At 36.2% G+C, this 14,375-nt stretch overlaps 1 protein-coding gene across 1 annotated transcript in view; it reads right to left on the bottom strand.

The window, feature by feature from the left end:
• Nucleotides 1-2,001: 2,001 nt before the first annotated feature.
• The window catches only part of MPP5 (membrane protein, palmitoylated 5 (MAGUK p55 subfamily member 5)), a 28,311-nt gene continuing 15,937 nt past the window's right edge, over nt 2,002-14,375 (bottom strand). Inside the window, exons 5-13 of the mRNA XM_010281445.1 lie at nt 13,905-14,066; nt 10,972-11,049; nt 9,879-10,062; nt 8,657-8,728; nt 8,132-8,203; nt 7,224-7,391; nt 6,270-6,472; nt 4,747-4,857; nt 2,002-2,616 (exon numbers count right to left, since the gene is read on the bottom strand). Of these exons, the coding sequence (XP_010279747.1) occupies nt 2,440-2,616; nt 4,747-4,857; nt 6,270-6,472; nt 7,224-7,391; nt 8,132-8,203; nt 8,657-8,728; nt 9,879-10,062; nt 10,972-11,049; nt 13,905-14,066 (1,227 nt within the window). The 3' untranslated portion in view covers nt 2,002-2,439. The remainder of the gene's footprint in view (nt 2,617-4,746; nt 4,858-6,269; nt 6,473-7,223; nt 7,392-8,131; nt 8,204-8,656; nt 8,729-9,878; nt 10,063-10,971; nt 11,050-13,904; nt 14,067-14,375) is intronic.

Raw genomic sequence — 14,375 nt, 5'->3', positions numbered from 1 at the left:
AGCAGGAGACAAAGCTAACATTGGTTATAAACTATCACAGCACCTCTCCACATAGATGTCGGCAAGTACTGCGTGCCTTGGGAATTAAGAGAGCAGAGCTGAACTTCAAGCAACATTCTTTAAGTCTACATTCAAAAGCTTATTTGTATGAAAACAGCTTCTGTATACCAGTTCAAAAAAAATGGGGAGACAAATGCTAGTCAAATACATTAACGGCATGATTTACTGACTGCCCAGGAACACTGAATACCTAAGGGGTTCAGCAACCGTCTTGAGCTGATTGTGACTGCAAGAATTTGGACAGTACCTAATGTAGCTGAGCTAGGTTACCCTTATATTTTACTGCTTTCCACCTTCTTGTCCAACTATACTAAGAGTCAATACCAAAAAGCCCAATACATCTACAATCGTCTTTTTTAAAAAAAAGGGTAGAATCGATACAATATTTTGTCATCTATGAAATGCTGACTACCCAATATACCTGAACATTGTAGTTGTCATAAACTATGGATTAAACTGACAGCACGCCTGCAATGTGAGGCAAAAAGCCATTATTTTGAATATCCAGCCCTTAGGCGAACAGCAAGAACATTATTACTTCTAACACCGAATTGAACTAATGATACTAGAGTTTCCAAACCTTTTGCTTTCTGAAGGGTCATTATTTATCCCCACTAATTACTTAATTGCTTTTCAGACCTAAATACTAAACAAACCAGCAAATAATTTTGCTTTCTAACAAGACAGGAATGCACTCTATACTTCCATTTTTCAATACAAAAATGTACTGTTAGTTCAGTAGCTAGGAAAGTTATCTGACAGTTTCTTTATATCTGCTGTATACCTTGAGCTCTCTATTTAAATGTGGGTGTGAATTTGTTCCATTAACATTTGCAGAAAGAATATATGCAAGACAGAATGGAAAATACCAACTACTTTTTCTTCAACATTAGACAGGAGTGAACTACACAGTGATGAAACTCCAGTGTTTTACCTGTAGGAGCAAAGAAACACTATGGCTAAAATTTAGAGATATTCACAGTCAAGGTTCTTTGTGCTACCCAAAACCAAAACAGCCAAGACACTACTATTCAGTTAGCTTCAGCAATAGAACAGCCCTACTGCAGATGCACAGCCTTAGTAGTTAAACCTTCACAGCTCAGAATCATTTGAGGATGCAGAGGTGTTCTGATCTGCTTTGCAGAACACACTAGGATGCGGACCCTACCTTTTGCTCACTTGTTTCAAGTTTTGTTTGTTTTAACAATTACAAATATGCCCCTTTCTTGTGACTTCTCAGTCAGTTACCAGTGTTTTACACAAACTTTCACTGCAGTACTGAGCAAATGCAGGACAGTATGTTGGTTAGTGAATTACAATACTCATTTATAAAACAGTAGCTACATTCAGCTATTTTAATTCCAGTTAGTTATCCATTAGACAACAGCCACAAGATGAACCATTTGCAGAGATTAAAAAACCTCACTACCTTCCAATGTTCAGCACATCAATCTATTTTAGTCAGTATTCTGTTATAAAACATGAGAACTTAAGCTGACTTTTAAGCAGCATGTCTTACAAGTTTTTCACAAAAATATAACCTCTGCCTTTCTAAACATCTCTACAGATCTGTGGAAAACAGCAGCTCAAATCAATGTGTTTTTAAGAAAATGCCATAAAAATACCACATCTAAAAGAGCAATATAATATTCATCTTTGGACCTAGAATTAATGTGCAGTCAAATCTGATTTAAAAAGTCTGCCTAAAAAGAGACAAGGATTGAAATATTTACATTATACACACTTCCCAATTACAGTGCTATTAGTAAGTGGAATGTTTGAGAATTAAAATATTAACTCAAGCCTCACAGGGCAGCTCCAGACTAGAGCAGCATCTTCATTCTGTGTATTTTTTGAACAGGAGAGGTTAATTTTTTTTCATGTGGAGATTATTTCTCTGCCCAATGATCTGTAGAATTATGCTCCTGAACTACCATCATGTCCCACAAAGTCATTAAGTTAAGTGTTAAATAACATTCATATTTATAACTATGTGACAGCATGAACTGTATATACACACACACACACGTATACTTAAAACCTTTGATTTCATAAGGGTGATTCTAGGTAAAAAAAGGTGGATTTATGTATAAAAGTAGTTGCTAGAAAAATCTATCTAAAGCTTTAGAATTTAGTACTGACAAGGTCTCCATTTCTAGACCACAGAGAAAGAAAACTTGGACAATCTTTAGATCAGTTCAATTGGCTCACAAGCTGATTAGCGTATTTTTTCAATAATACGCAATTTCACTGGCAAAGGACACGGCCACTGAGGTCTAGAGCTCACACACATTTATACTAAGAATCAGGCAGACCTACACACGATCTCCTTGGAAAGATTACTAGATTGAAGTCCATTTGTCCCTTGGAATTACTCTCTCATCGTAGCCAGGTAGAGGGCACCCACTGGGGTTCTGTGTCAAGTTTGTTTATCAACCGAAGTAACTCTTGATAGGCCTTATCAAGATCAGAATTCACAATTGCTGTATCAAAGTAGTGGCCATTGTTCTGCTCCATCTCCCTTGTCTTCTCTATGATTTCTCTCAGTTCTTCTGGCTGCAATCAAAGACAGAGTAAGTGCATGTGTATAAGCCTCTCTCCCACAATGACAGAGCAGGGAAAGGTAACAACTTGACTCTGAAAAGTCTTCCACACAAATTCTCATGGTATTGCTATCAGCTATTGAAAAGTTTACAGTAACATTGAACTATGACACATATTTGAAAGCTAAGGGCACTGAAAACAATCCCTTCTGACTGGCCATAAATGGCAAACAGTAAGTAACTATCCCAGACTGAAGTAAACGAGGAAGATTTAGTACTCCTCATTTTATGACATTCAACTTACTGAGGCTTTTAAATCGTGTTTCTGAAAAATAAGTTAGGTTGTTAAGCCCATTATCCTTCTGAAAAAGATGAGATGGCAGAGGTAGTGTGAGAGAAAGTCTGAATGGTGTAGAGCAAATGTTCCTCTGAAGATGTAGCACTACAAACACCGAACAGCCAAAGGCAACAGCTATCATTGAATATTTTCACCAGTAAACAGCAATGAGAACCACTGCAAGAGCTATACATTTAAGTTGATTGAATCACCATAGCATCAGGTAAATGACATTGCAGAGAAATGGAAAACATGATTTGGGAGCTTGAAGGGAGTATGCCAAATGCAAGAATATTACAGATGTAGATAAATTATGCAAAGGGAGAAACAGAAATGGTTTGGTTTACAATTTTTTTTTTACACTAATTCTAAAAGCGTGTTTGTTTTTCCTCTTCTGGAGCTTATTTTTTTGTATTATATGAAGGAATACTCAAGTATAATTTTTGAGATAATTTTCTAAAGAGGATATTTTCAGAAGGGACTTCAGACCTTCAAGATTTTTTTCTAGGTGTTATATACACTTAAGAAAAATCAAAGCCACATATAGGCATACCTACAAGAAATACCCTTTTCTTTATCAAGGGAAGGGGTTTAACACAGTAGTGTTTACCGAACTGAAATAAATACAATTAATCAGAAAGAAAACAGGCATAGTTTAACACCAATAACAGTGTATTGATTTTTATTGCAAATGGATTCCTTGACCACTGCAATAAAAAACCCAAGACATATATAAGATGAAGTATTTATGTAAAATAAAGTTTCATTCATTGCATAACCATGAAGGAGGAAACATGCCCATTTAAGGACTATGACATTTGACTCTGCGGGGGAAAAAAGTAAAAAAGAAAAATACCTCTGTTTTAAGACTTGACTTCAATGGACTTTTAGATTTTACATCCAGGCAATACATCACCCTTGCATCAAACAAGGAGAGCAAAACACAGCTTGTGGAGCACAGTGACATTCAATTCCTGACCAACAGCTGCAACAGGAGTCCCTTTGTGTTATGCTGGGAAGACTGTTCTTCCTCAGTATGAACTGCACTATGCACTTTGGAGATACTAGGGTGGCAAAGTGCTCTCACCAACCACTGTAGGGTAGGCTTCAGTTAAAAAGCTGAAGATCAACATATTTCATTATCCTAGCAATAAGCACTTTGTATCTCGTAAGCTGATAAGGACCTTTTCTGAGCTTTCAGACATCCTGGTTTAATCTATAATATTGCAGGACTAACTTCTCATTTAACTGAATGATCTGAACTGGATAGGCCAAAATCTTGACATACCTCTGGTTGAAACATGAAAAGTGATCCTACAGGATCAAGCACTAAAATAAATTTATCTGAAGAGTTTTGGACTATTTTTTCAAGTAAATGCTTTTCTAAGGGCAGATAGTTCTCCAAAGAAAAACAATAATCATTTGCTCCCTAGAATTACTCTCAGGTTTACTTCAGGACAAAGTTGGGTTTTCCACAGTTTTGAAATAAAAGGTCATATTTTTGTACCCAAATGCAGAGACCCCAACTGAGACACTGTGCCCCAGGATTACTGAATTAGCAGTGGATTCCCTTGCCTCATATTTCTCACATTCAGTTAGGTGAAAGCATCCTGAATCCCTCCCTTAGTATGGTCTGCCTAGTAACCTGGGGCACACATATCTCGACTATACTGTTTCCCATGTATTGTCAGTACCATCACCATCTCCCAATTCTACATAAAGAGTATACAAATTTTTTTACCAAAAGCATTCCAGATCTGTAAATAAAAAGTAGCACAGTTTCTGAAGTAGTGTTAGAAACATTACCTTTGGGTTTTTCCCTTCTTTGGCCAATAAAGCACGTAATCTCTCTTGTGAAGGTGGTGCAACAAATATAATGTATGGCTTCAAGTCAGAATTACGTAGTGTCTTCAGTGACTGCAGAAATAGGATTTACTAAATATTGAACAGTTCTACATATGAAAAGGGCATTTAATAATGCATTATTCACATGCTATAATTGATAATATACTCTTCAAACACAATGACAATTGTACAATATATTAACAGCAGTATGATTAACCATAACAGAATTATCATCACCACTCAGAGTTCAGTGACCTTTTCCTACAAAATTGATATTTCAACATTTTTCAGCTTCATGGAACCCAAACATTTACTTTTGTGCAAGAATATTCTTCTTAACTAAACTGACGGAACTTATCTTTTGGTATCCAAAAGCTAAAAAAAAAAAAGTCACCTACATTGAATTAATTACAATGCTAAGGAATGATATCAGCTTTTAACAGAGAAGAGTCTTTAAATATTACAGTTCACTTTATATACTACAGTTTAACTTTTTCTGTTTTGAAGATTAAAATACAAGGTATCAGATGCACTACTACTGCGTGCTTAGCATATTTTTTGGGGGAAGGTTACATTTATATTAAGAGACAGGAAATAAAAAGAACCAAACTGTAGTTTGATCTTTCCAAAAGTTTCCTTCTATGTGTCCTGGGACAAACAACTTTCCTCCGAGACAGATTTTATAACCACAGAATTAGGTCAATTTTCAAAGTGTCATGAATTTTCAACTTACTACATGCTTTGCGATACCCATGAGCTATTCTAGTAAAGTATGACATGGTCCCAACTGGTGATGGCTAATTATAGCTTCAATACTACCAGACTCTACTGATGTGTCTGAGTTTCGAGGATTCTTTCTCAGCATCTGTAACAGCAGCAGACCTCATACACATTGCATGTATTAGAAAAGGGTCTGCGTTCCAGGACAATGCCTCTTCCCACGTTAACTAAATTTCCAAGTTGAGGTCTGTATGAATAGCTTGTCTCTTCTTTCTCCATAATCAAAAGGTCATAGCTAAAGAGCTTTTCACTATTTTTGATGTTATGTACTTTAATCCTGTCTGTTATGGAACTGTATAAACATTCTCCAAATGCAGTTTCCAAGTATAGTCACAAGCAACTTCCCCTCCATCTTCCAAAACCTCAGGCCTCACAGAGTAATTGGAAGACTGAGACACACAAATCTTATTTTAATTAATATTTCAATTCAGATATTTCTCACCAGCTTCAAATATCTGGAAGCCAAGGCCCCTTTTACCTTTAGCACAGATAAAGAAGATGTGTATCTTTCCAAACAAGGAACAAGAAGGCTGTACTCATAACACACTAAATAGAGTTAACTGAACACCACTAAAAGAAAACTTGGAATAAACATGAAAACGGACCTTGACAACACACTACTTTTATATTAACCAAATACAGCTCTTTGGAGTTTCACAGTAGCTTCTACAATTAAAACACGAGAGGCAACAGCTTTGCCATACCTGGGTATGAAGATTTAAAAGGCATATCTTGCCAGAGTTGATTACTTGCCGTACGGAGTCTATGCTAGTACCGTAGAGGTTCTTCTCAAACTCCCCATATTCAATGAACTTCCCTGCAGCTATGTCACTCTCAAATGCCTGTCGGGAAATGAAATGGTAATCCCTGCCAGCTACTTCAGTTTCTCGCCTGCTCCGAGTAGTATCTAGAAAGAAGATCAACAAAAAAGAAATCGAGACAGTGATATACCTGTAGAACTGAAATTGAGAAGTGTTTCCCTTAGGAAAGACATTACTAACCAAGCAAAAAAGGCATTTGAAATATCCAAGAAATGCAAGTATTTAATTTTCTACAATAAATATCCCCGGACAGATTAAGTTGCCAATGGCTGAACCTACATTTAGAAGTCTTGTTTACACTATCCAGAGGCAAAAAAAAAGCCAACAGGAAAAGGAATAGCTTCACCTGTGCAGCTGCATTCTGTATGTGAAAACAGTTATTAGTTGTTTTTAACAAGCTATATTGTTAAGCTGTTTGTAAACCTAATTTAGGGTACATTAGACATTAAAAATATAAAATTCACTGAAATGTAAGTAGTTTGGGAAAGCACTAAAGCCACCTAAATTTAAATTTAGGCAGGATATGCAAGTTAAAAATTCTTTGACTGATGTACCAGTTTCTTTTTTAAACTTCCATAACTCACTCCGATTTTATTCAAACTGAAATATATGCATGTCTTATAATGCCTCTATAACACTGTGTTGGAACACTGGATTTGCATTGACTTACCAAGGCTTCTTTTTGCCACACAAGATGTAACCTTATTTATCCTTTATCCATGAGCTGACTATATCCTGCTCAAAACCCCCAAACTCCTAACTGCTATTTTCAACACAAGAGGATTTGTCTACAGACAATGTTTAGAATAAGCAATTGTATCTGCCCATCAAACTTACGCGGAACTGCAGAGGCAAAGCGATCCACTTCGTTATTCATAAGTCGCTGCCGCAATTCATTTTGGCCACAGTTCTGTGGGCCTATCAGAACAATAGGCCGTTTCCTATTTGCTGGTTGATGATACAGTGACATTTCCTCATAGGTCAAAATTTCCTCATTGTCATAATCTCGAGAGAGGAACAATAAAATGGTCACAACATACTTTACCGCTAGTTGCATATATTGCCTGTCATGCAGTGTCGAGTTTCAGGCAGCACCTGACTCTGCCCAGCATCTAACTGTGAGTCACCAAAATAACAGAACCCCAAAGATGATCACTTGCCCAGTAAAATGAGGCTTTTTCTTCCCCCTTTCTGGAGAAAGAAAACGTGTTTCCACTTACTACTGGTACAAGTAGCAGCATAAACTCAAGAAAGAACTTTCTTGCCAAGGAATGAGTTTCTAGTACAAGAATGACTATTTATGCCCAATAACAACAAAAATCATTATCCCAATGCCAAAGTACTTATGTAAGAATATAGTAAACATAGCCTACAAACTCTCTGTGAAGAGAGTTTCCATTTACTAAATGTATTTATACAGGCTGAGATGATATTACAAAACAATAATAAATTGTTTCATCATTGTAAAATCATGAGTGCTTCCATGCCTAAAAAGCTGGTTTTTTTACCCCTATCATCTGGTCTTCATTAAAGACACTAAATGACCCTACAAATTCTGCCACCTCTTTTACATCTGTCACTAAATGCTATTAACAAACCACACTACTGTTCTCAAACAGAACATCATCAGGCAATATTTCTAACATCATATTCTGAATTTCAGCCTTCTTTTCACAGGCAATGTATTCGTAGGATCTTTTATGGTTGCTTATAAGTGCACATGCTGTGCAAAAGATGTTGCTTACCATCATTTTTATTTGCATTGTATAAAACCTTTTTCCGTTTCTTTTTGTTTTTCTTCGCACACCAGAGTTTTCCTAACCAAAATAAAAATCATCACAATCAAATACCCATACAGTAAAAAGCTTCCTATCCCACCCACTAGCTGGATCTTTAAAGTGGAGAATTTATTCTGCACTTTTGAAAAGGCATAATATTCTTCAGTTCATTACAAAGGTTTGGTGTATTAAGCAACTTCAACTGAGTCAAGGCAGATAAAATTCTTTACGAGAAAAGGGGCTTTCCAAATTCCCCTACATCATCCTAATTACATTGCACACAGTTATGAAAAAAACCATGTGATTTTTACAGCAAAGTGCTAAATTCAGACCCGTATTTACATGAACTTCAAAGAATCATCCCACTTGTATTACTAAAAAATGGAAGAATTTTCTACAACTCTGCAATGACAAGGTTCCAGATAGCACTAATTAGCACCTTTATAAGACTTAGAATTTTTTTTTTTTTCCCTTGGAAAGCATATATCCAACCTGATTTTTCTGGCTCCTTGTCTTCTTCTATGGTTTGCTTCATTGCTTCTCTTTGTTGCTGAAAACTTTTTCCTTATTGCATAAAAAAAAGTACAAAAGCAGTTAACATTTAGAGACCACTTCCATACCTTTTTGTGATGACTTACTCAGTTTTTCCTACGCTTTTACATCTCTGAAGGTTCTAGGAGAATATGACATATCTGATCTAGTTGAAGATGTCCCTGCTCACTGCAGGGGGGTTGGACTAGATGACCTTTAAAGGTCTCTTCCAACCCAAGATTCTATGATATAGGAGAAATTTAAAAAGCAAAAGTAAAATTGCTGCAAAGCTTGTTTATTACTTTGAAAATATATTCATCAAGACAGACTTGCAGAGCATTTGTACTATTCTGGACAGTTTTACCTAGAAAATTAAAACTACTGTAAAGACTGCATTTCCCCACTATGATGATACGGTTTTCTAATTATTTTTGTATGTTAAATATGTTCTATTTATACTAAACCTTTTGAACTTCAACTTGAAAAAGATTAGCCTATATTTGAATCAGCATTCCTCCTCAACTTACTCAAATGTCATAAAGTAACAGTGTGATATTCTATGGAATTTGAAATCTTTTGTTCACTGTGTTTAACAGATCAGCAGATCTTTAATGGACTAGAGTGCAATACATATTTCAATGCAAAAATGACATACTGACTTCAATGTCGGAAAACCCCATGACTTAAAGGCCCCCAACAAGAAAGGAAGCATGACTGTTACAGGTAACTGAAGCTCATGAAAAAAGGTAAATTTTTCGAACAGACTTTGATAGAGTAAGAAACCTAACGCCTGTTCTCATCTCCAGAGAATAAGCAGGCTCAAGGCCCACATTTCTGCTGTAGCCAGCAGAGGGAACTCTGAATCCACAGAGTCCCCAAGGTGGAGGAATAAAGAAAGAGGACAGCAGCACTTGAAAGGTGAACTGCAGTGGAAGTGGTAGCTTTATTCTGCATTTAACATCTATACATGGAGATGCCTCTAAAAGGTCGATGCCTCTAAAACGTCAACCTTTTAAGTAAGTGAATTACGAAAGCAACTATAGGCTCTGTGGCAAAAGGTTCAAAGTCACAGATATTTAAGGTAATGGGTATTTAAGGGTATATGAGTCTTTGAAAACCACAATATTGCTCCTGTAGCTATGGGAACAACTGGCTGTCACACTTTTTCTAGAGCTTTATTTACCAGGGATAAGGCCTGCCAATGGCTGGTTATCTTCATCTCCATCTCTGTACGCCTGCCACCAGTTTGGATCTTCTTGGCTGATGACATGGAGTATATCTCCTTTTTGAAAAGAGAGGCCCAACTCTCGGCAGGGGACGTAAGGGTCATCAGACGGATCATAGTCAAAATGTGCTTTCACATGTATCTGTGGAAGATCAAATGTAAAAACAGAAGAAAAAAACCCTGTGACTTCTGAAGAATTATACCTCATCGTCCTGTGATTGCAGTGGAGTTCTGATATATTAAAAACTCCAAGATTCTATAAAATGGAAACTTCATCTGGGGCATACAGGAGATACTGGAAACATTACTTAGGTTAGCAGTGGAAGAGACACAGTTGTGCTAGGTTGGAGGAAGAGGCCTGAATTTAACTCTTGTTAATTCTAAAGTCTATGCAATTTCCTCACCATTTTAGGAAGCAAAATGACCCTGACCTACCGATTTGAGTTCATTGCATTCAGAAAGTATCAGAGATATTCTGATTTGTTTAAAATCGCTAAAAAATACACAGATTGAAACCCCGTTTTCTGGGCTTTAGGTGAAGTTTCACTCGTAAAATATTTTATTTTGTCACCAACCATTAATGTTTTTGTTTGGCTGTGATATAAATCAGTACATTCTTTCTTCAAGCTGTTAAAGTCTCTGTCTGAAAAAATGTACATGAGCTAAAAAGATACTGAACAAAGTTTTGAGTATACAAACTTTTCCTCCCAAAGCATATTTGCAATTTCCACCAATCTGTGTGTGTGTGTATATATATAAAAAAATAGAGAAATTGGGAATTTCAAAACAGAATTTCAGACACACAGGCAGATCTTCTATAATTTCTAACTATTTTAGAAACAGAGTTAAAAGCATACTAAGAGTTTCAGCTTAACACCATCAACCATTTTCAACAGTTAATTTGGATGTTAGCTGGGTAACAAACCAATTTAAATGATTAAGTTTTGGTTTTGTTCCACAATGTTAATAACCTATAGAAGAAATTTCTACACATTACTGAAAAAACAAGGTATGTATCCCCAAGCTCAAGAAATTACGTAGAACTACTTACAACTGTCTCCTTCGCAGGAGGTGGCTTGCTCTGCTGACTGGGAATCAATACAAAGGTCAGAGTACCATGCATGTCAGCCTGAGATGAAAAATAGACTCTTTATATACAGTATCAAAATATGGCTTACGGTTAGGACTTGTAATAAATAACACATTTTAGAAAACTGCTTCAAAAACTTCCAAACCAAAAACACAGTTCTTCACAGCACATCATCTACCTCTTAACTGGTTTAAAAGATATAGTACAGATACAGATGCAGTGACTCAGGGACAGGGTAGAAAGTCAAATGTTGACATTCAGATTTGAAAAACCTAGCATTCTTGATTATACATAAACTATTTCTATTTGAAATGGAGCAGCTGCAATTCTGTCAAACAGAGGCTTAGGAGAAATGGAGAATAATATTCTCTTGTTCTGTTCAGAAATATCAACAAGTGGATCTATGCTGGGTAGAAAAAAAATACATAAAAGATTATTATTTCTCTAAAATTGCTTAAGTGGAACAGTGCTTTCAAATCTAAATGTTTTTACTATGATTTTCTGCTGTTAACATTAAAGTATACAAAGCACTGTTTAAAAATTTAATGAACACACTCAAATCCGGCATCTGTAAAGTACTTAATACCAATATTGCAATCATCCCTACTAAGAAAGTAGAACATAATATATGCCCTGGCTTTAAAGAATTCTTATTTGTTTGCACACTCTTGTATGTAGAGTGTTTACACACATAATGAATATCTAGATAAAATGCAAGTGCCAACCTGTGGCAAGGTCTACTTGTGTCTCACTTCCCATACATCATTCCGTGAACTGTAACACAACAGTTTATGTTGCATAAAACCAAAGCGTACGCATGTTCTCAAAAAATTCAGACCTAAGGCTTTAAATAAACATAACTGAGCATAACATGATTAGGCTACAGGAAGGGAAGGTCCATGATTTTCAGTCAGCACACATAGTTCCACAAGGAATGTATAGAATTTCACAGTGATTGTGTGAATAATCTTGTCTAAAGTCATGCACAGTTTATTATCATTTGCATAGCAAGTGGTGAGGCAAAATTAAGAAGGAAAGTAATTTCCTTCTGCCGTGCTTGTTTTAAGTACTTTTTGGGGACTGAAGCATCTTAAAACTTCACTTCCACATTACAAAATACAATAGAGAACACAAACAATTAAAATATTATTTTAAATGAATGATTTTAAAATCTATGTTAAAAACACATAAGGGTTTTTTGTGGTGTTTTTTTTTTTTTTTAATTTTCAGCAAGTAATTTGCTCTTAATGTATTGTGGTTTTAAATCTTTTATTCTGTAACTCTAAGTTGCAGCAGCTGCTCAAGTGCAGAACAAGCTCTCTGCAGAGAACTGCCAGAGTTATCTGCCAAGCATGTACAAAATACTCTTTTCAGAAGCATAGGACCTAGCTAAATACGACTTTAAAAAAAAAAACAAAACACACCAATGGCAATGAAGACAATTGCAGAACATGAGGAATCTCAGATATCTCTGAGCCATCAACCACAAGGAGATCGAAGGCTTTTCAAAAAACTAAGAACCTTTTAAAATGGCTTTTTAAAAAACTCCACTCCCCATTTTTGCCTCTGCTTCCCTCCACCTGACTTCATTCCATGCATTACCTGAAAAATTTTAACAGCAAATTTCAGAAAAAAATCCAACTGAAGGTGGAAATTGTCCATTAAAAACTAGTCTTCCTGTAGCATGAGACAACTTCATCCACGGATAACACTGCTGTCTATTCTTACTACAGTAATGCAACCTAAAGCAGAACCCAGGTCTTTGTCCTGATTTTGATTCAACTATACTCTAGATCTACTAAGAAATTCCAAGATTTACTAAATATATTTATCTTTTTTTTTTCCCCCAAAGATCTATTAAATAAGTGCTAGTGGGTATTTCCAACGTTTTGTATCAAAGTTATAAATTAGCTTTTAAAAAAATTGTCATTTTCATCTGTTTTCACATTGACAGAATGGTCTTAACTGCTGCAATCAGGACAAAGATTCATAGCCAGGTTCCAGGTGTCCCATCTTGGACACTGATCAACAGCAGATGCCAGGGAAAAGCATGAGAAAAACAAGCAGTATTAGGCAACAGAAACTACTGGCAATTCCCAGCTTTTGACATTCTACCTCACCAGGCCTTTGGGAGAGAATAACTCTGCATTTACTAGTTCCTGATGGATTTCTTGCCTATTGTTTTGACTAGCTGCTTTCGAACTGATGTATAATTTTGTCATGAATGGTAAAAGTGTAATAAAACAGAAAAATGACTATGCTGGTAAACTGATAGACAAAAGGATTTTTATCAGGAGGGAAAGACTAAGAGTTGTATTCATGTAAAAGTCTGGTGTGACACAACTTGTGGTGGGTTAAGTGGGGCCAGCAACTAAGCACCCACCAGCGCCTAACTCACTTCCCTTCCCTAGCAGGATGGGGGAGACAATTGGAAGACCAAAAGCAAGAAAAACATGTGAGTGGAGGTAAAGAGAGTTTAATAAGTGAAGGGAAAAAACCCCCACCCAACAAGTGCTGCAAAGGCAATCACTCACCACCCAGTTTTTACAGCTCAGCTTGATGTTATATGGCATGATATATCACTATGGTCAATTTGGGTCAGCTATCCCAGCTGTTTTCCCTGCCACCCTCTCACTCACCCCCAGCTTACTTAACTCTTCCACCTTCCTAGGCTTCATTTTTGCAGATAACTGCCATTAAAAACTTATTCATATCATACCATGCATTAGAAAGAAAACTTGAAATGGCCCTCCCCATATAAACACTAGTTATCAGAGTGAAAATACTTTTAAAACTAATGCTAAAAATGAGTATAAATGACAAGCAGAGCCAACAGGCTTCAGCCTTACGAAATGAGTACTTTTTCCAGGGAAAACAAGAAGGGTCTAACTCACCAGCAAGTCAAAAACTTCATTAACATCTTTTCCACGAATCTCAATGCCATTAATCTCCAGAACTTCGTCCCCTTCATGTAACAGCCCACTCTTCTCTGCGGCACCTCCTTTCACTATTCGACTAATGATAACAGAATCCATTTCATTGCGAACAGTAGCACCCTGTGTAGTAGCAACACATTCTGAATTTATTATATATATATGAAACTCAAAGCCATTTATTGTATCTATTCTAAGCCAGTGAAGAAATATCTCTATATTGAAAGAGAATGCAAGTAGCAGCTTGGATGCATACACCCAATGCACCAGTTTAAAAAACCACCATTTAATTTCTTCAATCTGCACTAAAGATTGAAGAATTGAATAGCTCCACACCATAAGATTAATGATTTAAAAAAAAAAAGTTTTCCTAAGGAAACACTTATTTGAAAGATGCAAAATAGAAAATGTGAGTTGGGAAAAAAATCCCCA

Source organism: Phaethon lepturus, unplaced genomic scaffold, assembly GCF_000687285.1.
Source record: "Phaethon lepturus isolate BGI_N335 unplaced genomic scaffold, ASM68728v1 scaffold9372, whole genome shotgun sequence".
Classification (NCBI taxonomy): Eukaryota; Metazoa; Chordata; class Aves; order Phaethontiformes; family Phaethontidae; genus Phaethon; species Phaethon lepturus.
Note: the sequence above shows the minus strand (reverse complement) of the source record. Positions and strands in the feature narration are given on the sequence as shown.